General features: G+C 41.7%; 1 protein-coding gene across 3 annotated transcripts in view; it reads right to left on the minus strand.

Annotated features, from left to right (window-relative positions):
• Positions 1 to 21722, minus strand: part of NFIA (nuclear factor I A) — a 463777-nt gene that overhangs the window by 439583 nt on the left and 2472 nt on the right. For all 3 annotated transcript variants that reach the window (XM_036754715.1, XM_036754716.1, XM_036754717.1), the window contains exon 2: positions 17415 to 17946. In XM_036754715.1, the coding sequence (XP_036610610.1) occupies positions 17415 to 17946 (532 nt within the window). The remainder of the gene's footprint in view (positions 1 to 17414; positions 17947 to 21722) is intronic.

The raw sequence follows: 21722 nt of genomic DNA on the forward strand, positions 1-21722 counted from the left end.
CCCTACCTAGAACACGGAATGTCAGAACTGAGGGGCCCTAGAACACAGAATGTCAGAGCTGAGGGGCCCTAGAACACAGAATGTCAGAGCTGAGGGGCCCTAGAACACAGAATGTCAGAGCTGAGGGGCCCTACCTAGAACACGGAATGTCAGAGCTGAGGGGTCCTAGAACATGGAACGTCAGAGCTGGGAAGAGCCTTAGAATAGGTAATGTCAGAGCTAGTAAGGATCTTAGAACACAGAATGTCAAAGCCAGGAACGATTACACAGACCCACAAAGGGGAAGTCATTTGAATAGGGCCTCAAATACAGAGCTAGAAAGGATCTTAAAACTCATCTAGTAGAATGCCTTCATTATACAGAAAAGGAAACTGAGGCCCAAAGGGATCCAGTGACAGTCCAGATCCCCAGCAGCTCCTGCATTTTCCCAGGGGGAGAACAAGAAAGCTTTTAGTTAACATACATATTTGGGCGAATGGAGTCCAAAGGGGAAAACATTAATTTTTATTTTCTCTGAACCATCTCTCACAGTACGAAAAGTTTTTATCACAAAATTTTTTTTAAAAAACTCTCAAAATAATTTAAAAGGCGAGAGAGAGACCGACCTAACCCCAATTCAGTTTGGAGTGCCCGCCAGGCGTGTTCTAGGACAGACCCCAGGAAGCGTGACTCACAGAACTAGACCAAGGGCACCAGGGCCGCTGCAGTCCACACTCCTTAGTCTGAGGGCTGAATTTCGCTGCCCCTAACCCAGAGAGAAGCATGGAAGCCTTGAAGATCTCTAGGGAGCCCTAACTTGGCCACAACCAGAAATCTGGTGGTGATTAATTTAATTAATTTAAACGATGAATGAACTGGCTTAGAGGATGTTTTATTTTGGTCCGACTCTTCTCATCTTGATAATGAGGAAACTGAGACCCAGAGAGGAAAAATGACTTATTCAAAGTCACTTGGCTAGCAAGCTCACTGCTCATTTCAAAATGGGGAGAAAAATCTGAAACAATATTAGAATAAGAAGAAGCACTGAAAACGATGGTTATGCCAATGGTTAGGTTTCAAACCAAGAAGCCCACTTCTGTCTGACAGAGAGGAATACGTTACCAAGTCATAACATTAAAAAGCCCAATGGAACCAGGGATGAATTTTGAGTCAAGGGGCCTGCCCGCCTGTTGTTTGCACTGCCTTGGATAATTCCCTCCATTTAACCTGCTTCAATGAGGATGACGAAGAGGAGGATGAGGATGAGGATGGTGATGATGATGACTGGTATTTCTATGGAGCGTCAAAGGTCTTGACAAATAGCAGCTCATTTTATCCTTACAACTGCTATTGTTATCCACATTTTACACATGAGGAAACTGAGGTTGGCAGAAGCTATGTGACTTAGCCAGGGTCACACAGCTATTGTCTGAGGTTGCATTTGAACTCAGGTCTCCCTGGTTCCAGGTCCTGCACCATCTAGCTGCCTATAAGATAAGGGGATTGGCCTAGATGACCTCTGAGGGTCTCACAAGACCTAGATCTCATGCAACGCCTCCATTGTGCCCTCCCTCTAGTTCTGTTACAGAGGAGAATTCAGTATAAGGTCAACCCACCTTGGAACCCATCCCAGGTTATTTCACTGCCATCTTGGTACACAGGTAAACTAAGGGCTTCTCTAATTTTCATTGTACCAGGAATCTACAAACACGGCTTCGGACTCGTTAAATTATGCCCACCCGTTTCAGGAGCCCATGCCTCACTTCTCCATTAGATATAAAATCAGTCCTTCCCAAGCCAAAGTGACCATTTCCCGTTCCGTTGACTCACAAAGCTTTCTGAGTGAAATCTCTGGCCTTTCCAGAGAAATCAAGGGTCTCGGTAGCTTTTAAAACTAAATGTAGGTGGTGACTGTACAAAGGAATACATTTATCCATTTCTGCATATTCTTCATCTTTTTCCTGAGTCTAGGAAGCAAAAGTCAAGAACAATACACTCTTGAGCCCAGGCACTTAAAGCATCAATATCCTCTTTCTCCAAAGGGCCCTCCCGGGAGCCAAGGCCCATGAGATGGCACCCTTTTCTCCCTATCCCTCCTGGCTTTGTTTTATTGAACGGCAAAAGGCCAAGTTCAAATCCAATTTTTCTAAACCCAGATGGTCATTCTCTAGGCAGGGAGCTAAGGCAGAAAAACTTAACTCAAGCCACCCCTGAAAGCTCTTCCACTACACGGAGACACTTGGTTCAGGGACTCACAACCACCACAAAGTTCACTGGAGGAAGGCCTTATATTCCTAATGAAGCCATTAAGAGGCCACACAATCAAGTACGGCAAGGACCCGTACTTTCCCGTCTTTCCCGGACAGGAACTCCCAACAATAGTTATGCTGTTAATGGCATCCAGTTACAAAGAAGCCATTCTCAGAAGTTACTTGAAACTACTTTTCCTAAAGCAGAAAATCTACCCCTAAAAGGAAATAAATATATAAGAGAAAAGCAACCAAACGAATTCCTCCCTCCCCGAAACAAGTACAACTGAGTCTATTTTTTATCAGATGTTCTAAGAAGGAAAATATGATCTCACTCAAACGTCACCAATCACCAAATAATGGCCTCTCCTTCTACGCAACGATCATGAGTATTGCCAAAAATAAGAACAATCTTTTCATCACCAAAGGACTTGTCTTCAGGCCCTTCCTACCAAGAGGTTGGGGAGCCAGAAGTCACAATATTAGAATTCAAATTCCTGGTCTGTCCCTTGCTACCTGTCCAAACCTGGACAAAACATATCACATTTCTTGTCTCACCTTCCTCACATACAAAATGAAGTTTGAACTAGATAAGTTGAAATTCCCTTCCAACTTCTATGATGATGATGACAGACAGCACTTATAGGTGCTTTGCAAACCTTAAAGTATGCTGCCTTTTTCATGAAAAAAGATGAGAACCATATAAAAGCAACGGTGATAACAGCCGAATTTAAGAACAATTTTAATAGATGTCAAACCAAACATGTGTAACGCCCTAATAACATGAAATAAAAATTCCTCAAAATATAGAAACTCGGTGAGAGATCAAAACCGCCCGGGCACAGGATGAGGTCCACAGCATCTTGTCTGCTACTGGAGTCATCCCGAAAACTCTTCCTTGAGCCTAGAGTAGCCGAGTGCCTATCCTAGTCTTTTTATTCCATTTTTAAAAAGCAATCATTCAATTCACCTGCAAAACAGTCCCCCAAACATTCAAAATAAAAGCACAATAGGAGGACCACATCTCTCTGCTTCTCCAAATCCATTTTATTATGAAGATGACAGGAATGAAATTAATGCTAATTACAATAACAGACAGTAGTGGTTCAAGAGCCATCCTTGGACTTGGGAAGACCTGGGTTCAAATCTTGCCTCTGACACATTTCAGGGATCCCAAGCCACCATCTTAAGACTAGAAACTGCAAACCAGATGCTGATACACATTAGCAGACAAAATATCTCCACTGGAAAGCTCCCTAAATGGGCGAAATCAGAGGTCCAAAACTAATAATAAATAATGATACATACCACATAGAAATTTTTAACTTTTGTGCAACGTTTTCCCCCATTATCTTATATTTGGGGATTGTTCTAGCATGCCCATTCTATGTTTATCTCTCTCATACACAGGTGTAGTGAGTTCATAGAAGACCGTCCTTGGTGTTGGGAAGATGTGAGTCCTATACTTGCTACCGATGCACACTGGATGTGAGACCCTGGTGAGATCATTAAACTTCTCAGAGATTTTTTTAAGTTTTTTTTTAATTAAGCCTCAGATACTCTGTAAGACTCCAACTGTCAGAGGAGCCACCAATCAGCATCAGGGAAGGTTACTTCCACACTGGAAATTCCCCAAGCCAATGAAATCTCAGAAGCAGACCAACATAACCGACACTTAAATAACAGTATAAGGTTCATCAAGTTCTCCATATCTACCATCTTATAACAATGATAAAAATAATAAATGACACTCATAAAGTAGTTTAAAGTTTGCAAAGCACTTCAAATACATTCTCTCATAATAAGAACTGACCTATATATAGCGCTTTACTCGTACAATTTACTGCACATACATTATTTCATGTGACCCTGGCAATGATCTTATGAGGTAGGATTATCCCCATTTTACTGATGGGCAAACTAAGGCCTGGAGAGATTCAGAAGTGCTAAGAGCGGGATCTGAACCCGGGTCTGCCCTGACTCTAGGTCTACTATACTGCGGCCTCTAAGCAATGCAGAGACACATTGGGTTATATGGTCTATGTATTTTTCACCATATTTATATTTTCAATAGTCACTAATGTTAAAAAAAAATCATCTCAAAATGTAGAGCCCAGAGCTTGAACTTCTCTCATCCCCAAACAGAAAAAAGTACAAAAGAAAAAAGGTTCAAGATATTCACTGATAGCATCTGTGACAGCATCTATACGAAGCCTATTTATCGCAGGGGTCTCAATGCAAGAAGAATGAAATGAATCCCACCCCGAGAATCTAGAGAAAGTCTCGATATCTCATTTTTAGTTAGCTCCCATCAACTCTCAATTTCATTAAATATTCAAATTTGCCATGAGGTTGTGCTCAGTACAATCCATCTGTCTGCGGCCCTCCCTCTCCGTGACCTTAATCTGATGGTCCTTTTGTGGCCAAGTCATTTCAGAAGGCGATGGGGATTTGTCTCCCCAATGGGGCTGTGGAGTCAGATCCCCCGAGAGGAGATGGAAGCCTTGGGTTTGCCTGCAATGGGCCCCCATGTGCCCAACACTCTATTCCTTCTCACAGTCACATGGGTCTAGTGGAGGGACCTCCTTTAGACTCAGGGCCATAAAATGTTAAGGGAGGGGGATGGGGGCAGTTTATTAGGGAAAATTACCTCTACCAAATTTCACACCCTGAAAAGCAGGTCCATAATTTTAACCGATAAATTCGATTTAACAATATAGCACCATGGTTCCTAGGCCATCCAATGCCAACTATTTTTCCCTGTCCAAAATCCAACCAATCAGACGAGAATTTGTGACTCACCATAGATACATCTCACCCAATAGTATCAACGTGTTGCGCGGCCCAATCAGGTTCTGACACAATTACAAAAAGGGGGAAAAAAAAGACACCCAAACCATGGCAACAGAGACAACAGCCTGGCAGTGGCAGCTGCTCCGCAGACAGACGTACAATTTTTAAAGGGTCTTCATTAAAAAAGTATCTTTATTGCCATTTTCATCCCCCTACCTCCTTCCATAGACCCCTGATCATGAGGGAAGAGTCCCCTTTAAAAAAAAAAACCAACAAAAAAACAAAGTGGATCTACACAGTCATAAACTCTGAAAAAACTGCCAACATCTGACCATATCTGTCTACTTCCCACCAGTCCTGAGAAGCTGCTTAGTAGCCACATAAAAATGCATGTGGTGGGTTGGATGGGCTGACTGATGGTTAAGAATCAACGATTCCTAACAGATTTAGAGCTGGGAAGGACCTCGGAGGCCAAATAGTCCAATCCCTCTCATTTTACAGAAGCAAGGGAACAGGAATGACTTACCTAAGGTCACACAAGTGATGGTGTCAGTGATAAAGTAACCACAAATGCAGGGTGCTTTCCCCATCACACACTCCCGATGCTGTCCTCCCAGTCCTGTCACTGATCCCAGCTATGACAGGAATAATAGTAACTGGCATACATGGCTCTCAAAAGTTGACAAAGCACCTTAGGCGCAGGATTCCCATCTCATACCTGCAAGGAGGTTCTTGTCTTTTCCGGAAGAGCATCTTGAGGCTCACAGGGTGAATGCCTGTACTCTCTCTTAATATGCAGCAAAGGGGAGGCTTCCCACAATGTCTTTCTGATTCCAAGTCAACCACTCCATCCCCTACAGACCACAAAGCCTCTCTACCCCCTGGCCCCTTAATAGATCAAAGTTCCTTATTACCCGTGTACCCAACAGCAGTGCAGGATAGTGGAAAAGGTCCTGCATTTGAACCTCAGCTCAACCACTGACCTCCTCCACGATCTTCCCTTGCACGAGTCTCAGTTTCTTCTGCTATAAAATGAGAGATCTGAATTAGACCAACTTCCAGCTCTGTATCCAGTGAGCCTATAACCTCAGTTTGTCCCTTTCTGAAAATGGGCAAAAATATAAGTCAACAAGCATTTGTTAAAGACCTGCTATGTGCCAGGCACTGGACTAAATACTGGGGATACAAACAGCTTATCAATATTTTTCAAAATAAAAAATATGGCAGGGATGCGCTTAAGGGCTGGAGTGGAAGAGAGGAAAAGATCCCACTGGATTGCCGAAACGTTTAGGCATTAGTTGACAACAGCCTAGCAGGTTTCTTTCAAATTTGCCCTCAATGTACAGGCATAAATAACTATAACTCATACAAAAGGATGTCACATAAATCATCTTCCCAGACAAGCTAAGCATTCCCAGTCTCTCAATCCATGGGAGTAGGCAGGGCTTTTCACTTTTGCACTGAAATCATTCATAGCTAAGCTTGTAGAAGTCTGTAGTAGCAAAAACACCCCAAGCTGCTCACATCAAGTCATTTAAATGCATTAAAATTAAATCTGTCCCCGCTTCCCTTTTCTCTTTTCTCCATATGAAACTCAGTTGAAAGTCATCAGCATTCTCTTCATACAATTACATCTTCTCTTCTTAAAATCTGGATATTTTCAAATTGGTTTTAAGAATCGATTCACATGAGGCCATATTCCATGGGGTAAAGTCTATGTATTTCTTTAACATGCTAAAACAGAGCTGATGCTTCTATAAATATCAAGGAATATCAAAATTATGCCTATTTCAAATACATAAAAATTAGTAAGGAGCCTTGGGGGCAGCTGGGTGGCATAGTGGATACAGCACTGGGCCTGAAATCAGGATGACTTCTCTTCACGAGTTCAAATCCAGCCTGAGATACTTACTAGCTGTGTGAAACTGAGTAAGTTATTTCACCCTGTTTGCCTCAGTTTCCTCATCTGTAAAATAAGCTGGAGAAGGAAATGGCAAACCAGTCCAGTATCTTTGCCAAGAAAACCCCAAGATGGGGTCAAGGAGAGTTGGATATGACTGAACGACTGCAAAAGGAGCAGTGGAAAAACCTGGGTTCCAGTTCCAGAGCCAAGTGCTGAGTCTCTACATGTCAGCAGTCTAGGCCTCAGCCTCTTCCTCTGTAGTGCAGGAAGAATACCACCTGTCCTGGCCATCTCACGGGGCTGTGAGAACCAGAGGAGAAAACGAACATGAAAATGCTCAGTAAACATGGATCTTGTCAAAGTAAGATGCCGTTGTGGACTTGGAGACATCTTTAAGTGCTCAGTAAATCCTCAGTTTCCTCCTCTGTTAAGAGAGAATAATAATATTCCCCTCTAGGGCTTAATTCCAGGTGCCATCTCAAATTCTAACTGAATCCTATGGCTTTCAGGAAAAAATATCCAGAACCACGCCATCCACCAGGCTCATCCATAAAAGGAGGCTTTTGAAACATAACAAACGCCTACGATCTGAAGACAAGGAAGAGCCTTGGTCCATTCCAGATGCTAACCCAAGGCTGATGGCCTCATGACCAATGTCCTCCTCTCCAAGTCTGACCAAACCTCACCATGTGGCTGATGAGACCTGAACTGAATATTAAAGAATCTCAACTATCAGTCTCCCCGGGGAGAAAGGCAGGTAAAGAGGGTGAAGGGCCTTTTACTTTAATAAAGAAGAGGAACTAAAAAGGGGGGAGCTTGCAATCTAAGCCACAGCTGCACCTCCAAGGATTTCAAGGCCGTTCCATTTGTCCTGAAGCTAAACTTTCTTTTATACACTGTTTCTCCCAAATAGAGTGTGAACCCCTCAAGGGCAGATACTATTCCTAGCCCCTGTGCTTGGCACATAAGAAACACTTAATAATGCTTTTTCCCTCACTCACCCATTCATTCACTAATTCACCATGTATTCCCATTCTCCTTCTGTAGAGGGTGTGTGCAAGATGAGGGGAGTTGTAGGGTTCACTAAGTAGAAGGAAATTGAAGCTTTCCAAAACAGAGGAGGCAGGATGATAAACAGGAAGGAGGCCTGGCCCTGGAGTCTGAGGACCTCAATGTAAAGCTCTCCCTCCTCTGTGGGTCTTTGGACAAGTCACTTCCCCTTTCTTGGCCTCAACTCCTTTCTCTGCAAAATGAAGCAAGGGCACACTAGAGGGCAAGGAAAGTCACTTCCGGCCCTGGATCTCGAATCCCATGATTAAAAATAACTGATACGCAGTTTCCCCTTGGTCCCTGATTCCTTCTCAGTTAATGGTTTAGCCAGGTCTGAGGACCAAGCAACCATCAAACACCACCACAAATCAAGTGTTTTCTTTAGATTATATCTGCATTGAAATTTGCACAGAAGACATGAATTTGGTATGGATGAAGACAAATGTTGTTGCTTGTGTTCTACTGTTTTTTGAATCCAGTTAGAACCAAGAAGAAAGTGGGCCTTTTCTGGAAAGTCAGCTTTTTTGTCAACCATGAACCTTATCATGATTTTTTCCCTTTAATTAAGGCTTGGTCAATCCATAAATCAATCTTTCAACCAATGGCATAATAATGAAACACCTATCATATACCAGGCACTGCGCTAGGCACAGAAAGACACAGACTGCCCTGTTATGTGATTGCTATAGTAACAGGAAGAGCAACTCCAGGAGGCAAAATATACCACTTTCCCCTGTGGGATTACTACACCAAACCACAGGAACTAACTGGGTGGGAGCAGAGAAAGAAGGAGACTATGAATGGAGATGAAGCCATGCGGAGAGTCAGGAAGAACCTCCGATCCTTTAAGGCTTTAGAAGAAATGAGTGTCTCTAGTCGATGATCCAACTCTGAGATTCTAGTTGAATTCTGGGAAGCTGGGATCATACGACTGCTCTAGTGGCACATTCTTACTGGTAGACAAAAGGCGTCCTTGATTCAGAGTCATAAAAGAATTTAGGAATCATCTGGTCCAACCTCTGCATTTTACAGGTGAGGAAACTGAGGTTCCAACATGCCCCAAGTCACACAGGATGTAAGTGCCAGGCTCTCTAACATTTAATTCAGCACTCACTGAACCACAAAAAGAGAGTCCTTTTGGGCAGTGGGGGTGAGGAGTAGAGAAGAGCAGATTATCAAAGGAGGGGGCACGGAACCACTCTGATGTTCTTCACTTAATTCTTGGGAGTCAACTGAAAATCTGTAAGATTTTGCTTCCCTTTCCTAAGGGAAGTAACCCTCTTAAATCCATAAAATCATGATTTCAGCAGCCCCCAAAACTGCCTCACTCTGAAACCAGGCTATGCAAGAGGGGAAAATGGATGGTTTTACTAGCATCTATCTAGGACTTTAAAGGTTTACCAAGTGTCGTCACATCACAACCCCACCCCCAACCTCTTTACAGAATTAGAGTAGCATAGATATGGAGCATCCATATAATGTCAGGCTATTCCAATATGTTCATTTTGAGGACCTTTTTTGAATCCTCTTTGTTATAAGGATCTCTGGGATGGAGAAAAGGAATGAGCCCATGAGGAAATGTTGGTGCTATTAAAAAAGGGAGAAAACATTAAAAATTCATTTAAAAAACAAAGTGCTTTACAAACCCTATCTCATTTGAGCTTCACAACAACCCTAAGGGATGGATATTATGACACCCAATGAAGAGATGAAGAAACTGAGGATCAGAGAGGATAAAATATTTGCTTATAGTCACACAGCTAGTGAGCATCAAAGATGTAAGAATGAAACCCAGATTTTTCCTGTCTCCAAGTTGACACAGGCTCTCTCATACTCAAATCATTGTTTGGATGAAGAAAGACCAAGAAGCTTTTCAGGGGATCTCCAGATGGACCCTGGAGTTTGAGGTTCTAGGAATTTCTTTATACACACATACACACACTTCCACTCTCATTTCTCTCTCACACACACTCTCATACACTCATTTCTCTGACACACATGCTCTCTCTCTCTCTCTCTCTCTCTCTCTCTCTCTCTCTCTCTCTCTCTCTCTCTCTCACACACACACACACACACACACACACCCCCTACACCAGACTTTAAATGCCTGATCAATTTCAGAGTTAACACCCATTTTCTATACCACACTATGTGACTAACACACACAACTACTCCTCAGGAAAAACAGCGATGGTTGCTAATAAACCAAGAGCAGCTGAATCTTCACATTGGATGTTTCATCTCCCCATCCAATTCTCCAAATTGTTTTCAATAATCCGTATTGACATTTGTGAACAATTAGACTGGCTACTGCTTCTGTGCATGACTTAAAAGGCGGCCACGCTGCTCTGGGCCTTGTGGAAGCGGCTTGAGGGCTGCACCAAGGGAAACACCCAGCCCTACTGTGTACAGCAGCAACCACAACAAAGCCTGTGGTTTCTCCCACACTCGCCTTAAATAGATTTAAATTAATGCTGTTCATCATTGGGTGGAAAAGAAGGGAAATACAAAAAGGGCAGTAACTGAGGAAGGCGAAGCCAGCCAAGAGAACTCGGAAATGTTCTTCCCAACACGCAGACCTCATAGCTGTAAATGGGCTGACCTCCATTCAAGTGCCCCAACCATGGAGGTAAAATGGTCCCTGTTCTCCTTGTCTGGGACAGAGACATTCACTCTGTCCTAGAACAAATGCCATTTCCCCAACAAGATGAAAGAAGCCACACATACACATATACACATACATACACACACGTATACATCAGGAGTGTGTGTGTGTGTGTCTTTGTGTGTATACAGGCAAGTTGTGTGTAGAATGCCACTTAGACGGCAGGCAATGATCAAAATACAAAATTTCGAAGTCATGCTAGTGGCACAGTTAATATCCTAAAAAACATACACCAACGGGGCCTGTTATAAACCTTCTTTCTATAGGAATAATGATGATGGTAGCAATGATCATAGCTAGTGTTTATATAGTACATTAAGGTTTGCAAAATGACAGACGTATATGTGGTACATACATATATACATGTGTGTTGTTTATATGTGTATATGTGTGTGGAGATATATGTATGCACATAGAGATATGTCTATATGTATATGTATCAATATCAATATAATATATATAAAATTTTTGTCCTCCAATCACCCAAAATGTCTAAAGCAGATTTCAGCCAGTTTGGTTGGTTGTGAGAGGTAGTTATTAACAAAAGGAGGCAATTTCAAAGGGGCCTGACAAGGTGGCCAAAGGCGGCCATCACACGGTGTGCTCTTGCTTACAGTCCGGATCCGCAGGGTAACTTGCCCTCTTAGTTACAATGGGAAGAAAAAACCAGCTGTGTCCCCGGCTAGATCCTATGATTGCCAAAATCCACTTGCTTCTCCTACGCCTCAGGGACTTGGTCAATCCACTTTCCAAAACAGTCCGCCATTGGGGTTGTTGAAGTCATACCTCTGAGTCTGGGTGAGGACGCCATTGGGGTTGTTGAAGTCACGCCTCTGAGTCTGGGTGAGGCTATGGATGAGTAATTCTGGGAAAGGTCCTTCTGAGATCATAAAGTCTGAAAGGTGCTGGGGAAGCTGTGTAATCCAACCTTCTCCTTTACAGGTGAGGAAACTGAGGACACCGGTGGTAAACTGACTTGCCCAGGGACACACTCGCATTCATGATCTCTTCTGATCTATGCCAGCTCTCATGGATGTACCTGAATACGCGTCTCTCTTCATGTTTAAGAATCTTAATGAGGAATTTGGTCAAAAGAAGCAGTGTGCCATAGCAGGTAGAGAGGCCACCTTTGAGTCAGGACAGACCTGGAGTTCAAGCCCTGCTCGTCACGTGTGACCCCCAGGCACTGCAATTCGTTCTCTGCACTTCAGACAACTTCCCAAGGACCTGAGCTGCACAAGCACTATCAATGGAAGGTCTTTTTAGTACCTGGGGTTTTCTATGGCACAGATCCCATTCCTGTACCTCAAAACAAACAAACAGCAGCAACAACACCCCAGAATCCTAGCATCGCTGTAAGCAGGCAGAACTGTGAGACGGATCTCCTTGGTGACTCAGACAGCTGGCCTTGCAGTCAGGAAGATCTGAGTTCAAATCCGGATTCAGACACTTCCTAGATGTGTGACCCTGGGCAAATCACCGAACCTCTTCCGGCCTCAGCTTATTCACATCTGTAAAATAGTACCACCAACCTCCCAGGGTTGTTGTGGAGACCAACTGGTATAACACAGTGACGGCATTTTGCAAACCTTAACATACTATATAAAAACTATTATCATTGTGGTTATCATTATCATCATTCCTACAGAAAAAAGCTTTATAATTGGCCCCTGTAGGTATCTATTATTTAAGATGTTTAATCTACGACTGGAAGATGACTTTGAAATTTGGTATTTTGATCACTGCACACCATTCTAAGGAGCATTGTACACACAACTTGTATGTGTACATGCATGCACGAACACACACACACACACACACACACACACACTCCTGATCCTACACCTGCTCTTTAGCAGTGGGAAGTAGATTCCCAATCTGTCAACATGGCCATCTGGTCTAACTGCATATCATGGCTTTCTATAATACTATATGAAGGAATGACAATCAAGAAGCCAAAAGAAATCATCTGAAAATGCATCAGAATAGAAGAATCGAACATGAACCTTAAATGCCCAAACGTGGGACAAGTTGGAGACAAGCCAGGGCACCACTGGAATGATTTCAAGTTAGCTTTCACCCCGTCCTAGGGGGGCTAACGAGATGTATGGGTGAGAAGGTGTGCAATCAAAGTCCAGACAGGTACATACTTTCACAAGGCACTACCAGGGTCTCTAGGATGCCAGGACAGCTTTCTCAGAAATGCACGGGATCTTTGTGAGCCCTTTCCCAACTCTGCTGCCCGGGGCTGCCAACAGGGGAAAGGGAGAGGGATCAACAGCATTACTACCAGTAACACCTCCTCACAAACATTGCCCTCTACAAGGAAGACATGCTCCTTCTGCATTACAAGGCAGAGCAGCAAGTATGTATTAATTGCTTACCATGTGCCAGGCACTGTGCTAAGTACTAGGGATACAAATACAGGCAAAAAGAAAGACACAGAAATTGAAAAGTGTTCTCACTAAGAGACACAGATCTGGGGAGAAGGGCGAGAAGGAATCTGGGTTCGAATCCCACCTCTCGGGCCAAGGCAGCTCGCTCCTAAGCTTCAGTTTCCTCATCTGGACAACGTCGCTAAAATGCCTCACAGGATTTGGTGGAAAGTCAAAATAGAATAAAGTTAATAAAGATCTTCGGAAATCATAAAGCGCCCAAAAGGCTGTACAGTTTTTTGTTGCTGTTATTATAACCAGGATTATAGTTACTTTTAAATGAGGGTCTCTCTTCAATGGCCTATTAGCGCGTACGGCCGGTCATATCTAAAGACAAACAACCAAGTGGCATCTTTCAGGTTGAAGGTTAAGGCCACTTGGGATACCACGAACCTGGGGAAAGTGAAGGCAGTACGGCGTGAGGAAACAGTAATAAGAAGAAAGAGGAAGAAGGGGAAGAGGAGGAGGAGGAGGAGGAGGAGGAGACATGATGACGTTAGGTGTGGAGATCGAATTTTAAGGCTTCTGTAGCATTTTATGTACATGGCACTATGGTTTGAGTAACAATAACTCTCTAAGAAAAATTTGGCCGACATCATTCTCTTCATCCTGTCATTTATTAAAACAACAAAACATCAACAACTCTAAGATTCCTAAGGGGATCTGGCTTCCCAAAAGGTTTTAAAAATCAGCAAAGGTAGCAGTGAAACAGTATAATTCTATCTGTTTCATTTATCCGAAGATTTTTTAAAAAACCCTCCAACTTGAAACTACTCCCATTCAGACGCGCACACACCCACATCTGTACACAGCTGTCTGGTAGCTTTCATTCTCTCCCAGGCCGGCTAATGACAATTGTCAGAAATCCCAGGGGGGCCACAGACAGCCATCTAGCCTCCTCCTCCAGACAAGTCCTTAAAAAGTCTGACCTCTCACCCAATGGAGCTCCCTCAATTCAGAATCTTTTCTACCATCTGATTACCTTAGCAGAAGTTCTACTGGGGCAGTTAGGGGAAGAAGAAAAAAAACCTCAAGAAAGTTCTCGGTTGAGTGCCTACTAATGAACAAAGGTTAACTTTATCTGAAAGGTCACATGCCTGGTGGCTAAGGTGATGACCTTAACAACTGAAATTGTGACCTTGCCACGTGCCGGGGATATTGTAGATTCTGATACAGATCATGTGCTAAAGGACTAGTCTGGCCATAAATTAGCTTGGATTCCCACAAAGGAGACAGTGGACCACGCTACCCTCATATCTCCAAGTTGCTACACAAACGGTCCACAGGAGAACTCCAACGAAGCCTAAACCAAGGGTCTAAAAAATACTTCCATTCTACGAATTGGAATGCCAACCCTCATAGTGCTCAAATTTCACTACGTTTTGGTTTTCTTAAAAAGAAAAAAATACATTAAATTCATATAACTCCCAACGTTTCTTGTCGTCAAGAAAAAAAAAAAATTGGCACCGAGATCTTGTATTGTACTTTGCAGCATCCAAATGCGTCTGAGAAAGAATAAAACATTGTTCCTTTAATAAGATAATTGAATCTGCATTAGCAGAAGCATTCTTCAAGTATTTACACGTGTGTTCTCTCAAAGATTACAATTTCCGACCAAAGAAAAGGCCTGAGAGCTAAGCAACAATTAGGGCGTCCATTTTAGGAGGCACAGAGTATGTCGCTGTTGAAGTCATCGAGAAAAAGGCATTTTTGGAACCAGATACTCAATTTTTTTTTTTTAAGGGAGAGAGAGATAAAAATAAATAAATAAATAAATAAGTGCTTTGGATAAAAAGGCCACAATTGTCTTGGCATATAGCTCAAGGCACGTTTCAGAGTCTGTGCCTCCTGCCAATACTGGCAAGTTCTCAAAACTTTTAAGGAGGTAAAAACATTGTTTAGTGTTTACAAATCTTCAGTATTCTAGCAGATGCTTGTCAAGTCAGTTATATGTAAGTTGACCAACCTACCTAATATTTGAATTGGCAACTTCCCTTCCATAAATAACAGGTCTCGGACTCTCTTAGATCCAGCCTAAAACGTTTTCAGACAAAGGGCCCTTAATATTTTCTTTTGCAATGCTCCTGTCGCTCACACAGCAGAAGCTGCCATGACTGCGGGCCCGTATGAACCAATGGCCGCCGAGTTGGCCACTGTTCAGGCACTGCCGAGGATTCTGGGATACATCAAGAAAACCAAATCGAAAGGTAGCCCGATCTGTGATGTTTCCCATCAATCTTCCAGAGCCTTTCAGGGTGTGACTCAAGCAACTCAGCAACATTCTAAATGTCATTTTACAAATGTATCCTCCCCTCACCCCTAACATACACACACCGTCCCGCCCTACCTAGATAGGGGGATCTGCTGGCAAATATGTTAGCAGAGTCCACTGGAACAATGATATCATGGAAAAGAGTCAATAAACAGCACATAAAGAATAGGAAGTGCTTGGAAAAGCTTAGTGTTTTTAACTCCAAGAGAATATTTAATTTGTTGAATGTTTGCGGTACATACCAAATTTAACCCACTGCTCTCTTATTTGGAAGGATGTGTGTCAAAATCAATTTCACCTGTTGGCAAACTCCAATCTCTAAGTTGGTCAAACCAAAGTATGTATTAGGTTTTTTAAAATCTCTAACAGGTGATCACAAGACAGGATGGGTCATGGTAATTGGAGACCATGGGATAAACAAGTCTTTTTTTTTTTCCCCAGGGAAGACGGGTGAAATGAGGGAAACTTGCCTTTCTCCACCATCATCTCCATAGTTATCTGTACATACAAAGAGACTTAAAATCATACGCTGGCAATATTGGGGCTCTTTAAGGTTAAAAACATCTGTGTTTTGCTAAAGAGACTATCTTGGACCACTTGCTTTTCAATTTATGCTACCTAATACTGGCCAATGCATACACATACTTTCTATTTTACCAAGAAATCTTTGACAATGTGACTATCACGACAACTTAGAGATGACACTCTGGGAAATATTCACCTCCCGTACATCAATACTTGCTGGGTCCAAAAGATCACAGTATTGGCATACCAAGTACCTCCCAAGTCCCATGCAGAAAGGACACCAATAGTTACATTCCCAAAGTATACATTGATAGTCTCCTGTGACCTGATGACTCCTTAAAGAAAGTTTCATATTTCCATAGGTCGCCAAAAGTCCCCAAAAAATAGTACAGTGTGGGTCTTCTGGTTTGGTTTTTTTTTTTTCTATATTCCTCAAGAAAATAAACGAATAGGTAAGTAAATAAATGAAACATGCAAATGAATGGTAGGTAGATAGATAGATAGATAGGTAAGTAGATAGATAGATGGATAGATGGATGGATGAAATAACTGACTGGTAAGATTCCACAACTTTCATTCTTCCATCTGGCTCAAGTAACCGCTATGACGGTAATCTAGCAAGACCGGTATGTACATATGAAAAGTCAACAAATGACATAAGACTTGAGCTTTCACATAACACAATGTACCTTTTGTCTAAAGCAAGACTAAAGGAGAATATACAAATGCATTATTTCATGCAACTCTCAATACGTTCCCTTCAGGCTGCCTCTCAAGATCTCCAGCAGATTCTCTAGCAAAGCATTCTTTTTTTCTCCCCCAAGGAGTCTGTAAAAGACAACACTGACTCATTCCCCTCTTGAACCAATCCGAGTTGAATCAATCCCCAGCCTCAGGATAGTCCGCACTGCATAGACTGGTTACTTTTGACATTAGCTTCTCTGTCAATTCCTCCTAAGAATTATTTGTTGCCCAGTTCCTTTAAATAATAAGTTTTCCTATACACACAGCTCCCAAATGTCTATACTCGTGATATTTTTCCAGTGTAAAAGAACAGTAATTTGATAGGTTATGACTCAACCTTTCTTTTTTTTAATTGGCAGAGTGGGCTTCAGAAAGTTCTCGTACAGAAGTGCTAAGAATCTGTCCTCAGTAACAAACTCCTGTGCACATTAAACTTGTCCATTTGCTACTAGAAATCCGCCCTTTATTAGTCCTTCCCCAGAACTGCTTGTTTTGGTCAGTTTCACTGAGTGTGTTTTGGACGCACCTACTGGAAGCCAACCTGCTTTCCTAGCTACTTACCAACAGAACTCATGAGCGTGAGGACTCACTCCAGGCTACGGCTTCCCACCTAAAAGCTTTTCTGTTCGGGTCTGGGCCTCTCTTTGAAGCCCTCCTGCCTGCCTTACACATTCGGCGGGCTCCTCACCAAGCTCAGAAATACATCTGCACAACCGGCTGTCGTTAGCATAACAGAAAAATATATGGTAAAAAAATGTTGAAGTAAAAGTAGAATATATTTTGCTGCCACCACACTTACCTGCTGCGTGAACAAAATATGCCAAATATAAATCGAGTTCCTTAACAGAAACTCCTATGTGATGGGGCTGGACACACAGCCCTGGGTTTGAGCATTGTGGGGACTTTACAAGGCGCTCTCCGTCAGTACTTTCAAGTGGAATACCTTTAAATAAAATCACCATCACAAGGTCCAACCTCCAGACTTTATCTGCCTGGCGAAGGCAGTCAATTCTTCGCATCTTGCCTTTCTGGTCTGGGTTAGAAAGAACACAACACGGAGGCTTTTTCCCCGTAACCGTGAGAACAAAATCCTCGCGATACTCAGGTCGGATGTCTTTCCGTAATTTGGCCAGAAGTCTGGATGCCCATTTCTGTTTGACTTCAGGTTTCTCACTTAGCAACTCATCCTTCACCGCTCTCTCTTCCTCTTTTGACATGCGCTTCTCGTGTTTTTTAAAGTATTTTCGTTTTCGGGCTTGTAGGTTGAACCACGTGTACGCGAACGCTCGGACGTGGGGCAGAAGTGCTTCGATGAAGGGATGAAATTCATCCTAAGGAAGAGAATTTTAAAAATATAAATGTGTATCATATCTGTGAACACAATGGAAACCAAAGAAAAAACACTTTTCCTTAAGAAAATATTCACATTTTAAACGAAATTGCAATTAGATCTCCTCTGTATGGATACACCAAAAGTTTTCTAAAAGAAAGAGCCACAGAGAAACAAGTCCAGTATTCCAACCCTACCACAGGAGAAAGAGGAAGACGAAGTTAAAGAATGTTGACATTTATTCATCATCACTCTTCATCGGGTCATGCCAGTGAGTGAGGCCTAGTGTTCAAATTCATCTGAGATGGCCAACGGAAGACAAATTGACCCAGGGGAGGACAAACAGCCTTAGGTTAACCTTAGCCAGGTTTCAAAGCAGGCATATCTAACTTTGCTCTAGCTCTGACCCCACTACTTGTGGGGTAGCCAGGGCATGCCCGCCAATTTGGCAAATCCAGAACCTTTATCTGCCAATCAATGTTTGTCCGTAGAAGTCCAAGGCAAGGCTTAGTAAAAATTTTCTCCAAGATAGATTTAGCAATGGCAATCAGTCATACTAGAAAGTTTATCTCTGAGAAACTTTACAGAGAGCTTTGAAATTCCTTGTTATTAATATTTATTATATTTTAATATGCCTTTTGGATGCCAAAAAGATATATAGCTACCTCTCCCAAAATAACAAAGATTCAGAAAATTTGGGCAGGTCCCCTTCAAAAGAAGTAAATTATTACCTTTTCTATCTCTCTGACCAAAAAAGAATGTGTCAGAACACTAGTGTTGTGACTACATAATACTTGAGTAGATAATAAAAAAGGGAAGGTGGTATTGAGAAAGACGTACTTATAAATAAAAAATCTGAAAGCCTCTTCATGACCAGAAAGGTTACGAATGTGTTTTTTAAATATTATTTATGCAAAGAAGAAGAATGATTTGCTTATAATAAAAGAAATATTTTAGGTTCTGTCTTGCTTAGGCATTGAAAAAGTCAGTGTTTTTCAAGTTTAGGATATTTTGATAAATATACTGTTAAAAATAAAAGGCTATATGCATTTAATTTTTTTTAAAGTACCCAACAAGTAAGCTGAATTTAATAGAGTATGATGATCTGTGTTATTTTATAATGCCAATTAATTCAGTGACAACACCTGATATCTTCCAAGAAAATAACCCTGTAAGATATATGGAAGGAGAACCTACAGAAGGCTGTCCGAAACCACAGAATGCTTCCTTAATATACGGCTGTTCTCGAATGACTCTATCAATTTTTTTTTAAATAAAATAATTTACTTTCAAACAAGTAAGGATTAAAAGACACATGCAGATAGAGAGTTGCTAGGTTGTACCAGTGGGGAGGAGGGGCATACTAATGTTCTAAAATATGCTTTCATTTTAAAATACAGTTTGTAATGGTCCTCTAAAGGAATATATATCTCAAAGTCCCAAGCAATTAGACATCCCCCCCAACAAACACACACACACACACACACACACACACACACACACACACTCATCAATACTGAAATATTACCTTAGCTTCATAACCTAATCAACACGTGCCCTTTATAGGCCAACAGGTTAAAAATCATATATACATTTATTGTTGGGTAGGATTAGGGTTAAAGAAAATGCTAGGCACAGTGATGAAGGAAAATTAACCAAGCTGGCACAAAACTAGTCCTAAGTATAAATGAGTATTAATAGGATATTTATCAAATAAATCATTTCGGCTAGGGCACCTATTTTTTTCCACTTCTGGGCAAGTCGGGCCTAGTATTTCCCGTAAGTTTTGAGAAATGTTCTCTTTTCAGTAAGAAATTTTTTTAAGAGTAGAGGCAGGCACAATATATGTGCCTGCTTTCGGTGGCAGAGCAATAGCTTGACAGAGTAAGAGCAGCATCGGGAGCCACAAGAAGCCATTAAAAAAAAAAACACCAAAATGTTTCTGATGCTTGAGAGACTCCAGTTCACTGCTCTTAAAAAAAGTCCTTTTCCTTCCCCTCTTTCTCCTCTGAAGTTAAAGTTATCAACTAAGGTACACTCAGACCCATATAAAAGTTCCACCTCCAACATCAGGGTATTTAAACATTCCTAAATTCTGGACATATATTTGGAAAAAACTCCGAACTATCTAAATCATATGCCTAATACACTGCTTCCCACTGGCGGACTTTCTCATAGCCAGGACGTGTTGGGACCAAAGCTCGGTGGTATTCTGGAAGCAAGAACTCAGAGTCTGTCTCCAAAGTGAGCACGCACACACACACACACACACACACACACACACACACACACACACAGACACACACCCCGGCCCTCCACTTTAAAGACCTCAGTCCCATTTCATTTTATAGGGCAAAGAATAACTTAGCTCCAAGCAATTCATAGCTTATGGTAAAGCTCAGTGAAAGGCATGATTAATCATAAAAACATTTTACAATATTCTGAAGTGACTTTTAAATGGGAAATGCCAATATGACCTAAGTGTGTTTAGCTCCCTGGTCACTTTTTAATCGACCCTACCTTCACACACAATCCACTTCCATCTCAGTGTGCACTAACTGGAGAGTACTAGAGACATGTTTACTAGTTATTAAAATTGAATTCGCTCCTTAGTTTTATATCAAAAGTACTTGGATTTTATTTTCCCTCAAAGGCCCCAAGAAGGTGGTTTTGTTTTGCCTGGGTTCATTTACAAAATCACAAAGTTTAAAAAAAAACTTTAAAAAAAATTTTAAATCCATCTTGTCTCATGTAAGGTTTAGAAAATATAGAAGAGACGCCAAGATTGAAATGTTCTCTTTACAGAAACTACCACATAGTTCAATCTTGAAAAGCTGAGCTGTATCACTAACTTCAGCATACGTGGTTATTGTTGCTAATTTTTTAAACGGCAATGTGTTTTTATAAATCATGTTTATATCATCACAAATACGATCCTAAGCTCAGCAATATTCCAATATCATCCAGCGAAAACAAAGACCATTTTATATGTGCACACACATACTCAGGAAGCAAAGCTAAGTGCTATTGATAAAAATAAAAAAAAAAACCTTCAGTTTCCAGACCTATCATAATTGGAATCAGTCTCTACAGCATTGATCTGATGGAAACTAAGAACCATTATCGGTTGATATTTCTGGAATCGAATAAATCGCTCACAGACTAGCACTGTATGGCACTGGCGATGCTTGGGCATGCCATGCCCGTGTGTATTCTTCAGGCAGCCTTTGCTGCCCTGGTCAGAGTGTCCAAAAACCCTGTACAAGGTACATGGACCCTGTCCTTCCAGTTGCAGTCTTTCCACGGTGTTTTCTAGATTAGTTTTTTTTTTTCTTTTTTAATCAGTAGTAGGCTGTTTAGGAAGGTTTTCTTTCTAAAATGGTTCCTAAACTTTGCCAAATGTGCCAGAGACTTAAATAAAATTATTATCTAATTTTTGAAAGTGTAAGAAGTCAAATAAAACAGTTTATAGGGAGAGTCCAGCCTACATTTTCTTCATAAACACAGAAGTAACTGATTCTCTGCCGCTTTTCCAGAGGGCCTGCTGAATCTATTTAACTCCTTCCCCAATATGCCGCATGAACAAAGTTTACATAATGAGATAATAGTTCATTAACCAAAAGAAAACCATCTTCAGATTTTCTGAATATACTACTGGGCCTACAAAGGAAGAGGGAAACCCTCAATAATAACTATGAAGTAGGTTTTCCCAAATTTCCAAATGGGCTGATGGACAGAGCTGAGAAGCTGCGTGTCCTGGGTGCTATCTGCCTTAAC

The sequence above is a fragment of the Trichosurus vulpecula genome, chromosome 4 (assembly GCF_011100635.1).
Source record: "Trichosurus vulpecula isolate mTriVul1 chromosome 4, mTriVul1.pri, whole genome shotgun sequence".
NCBI lineage: Eukaryota > Metazoa > Chordata > Mammalia > Diprotodontia > Phalangeridae > Trichosurus > Trichosurus vulpecula.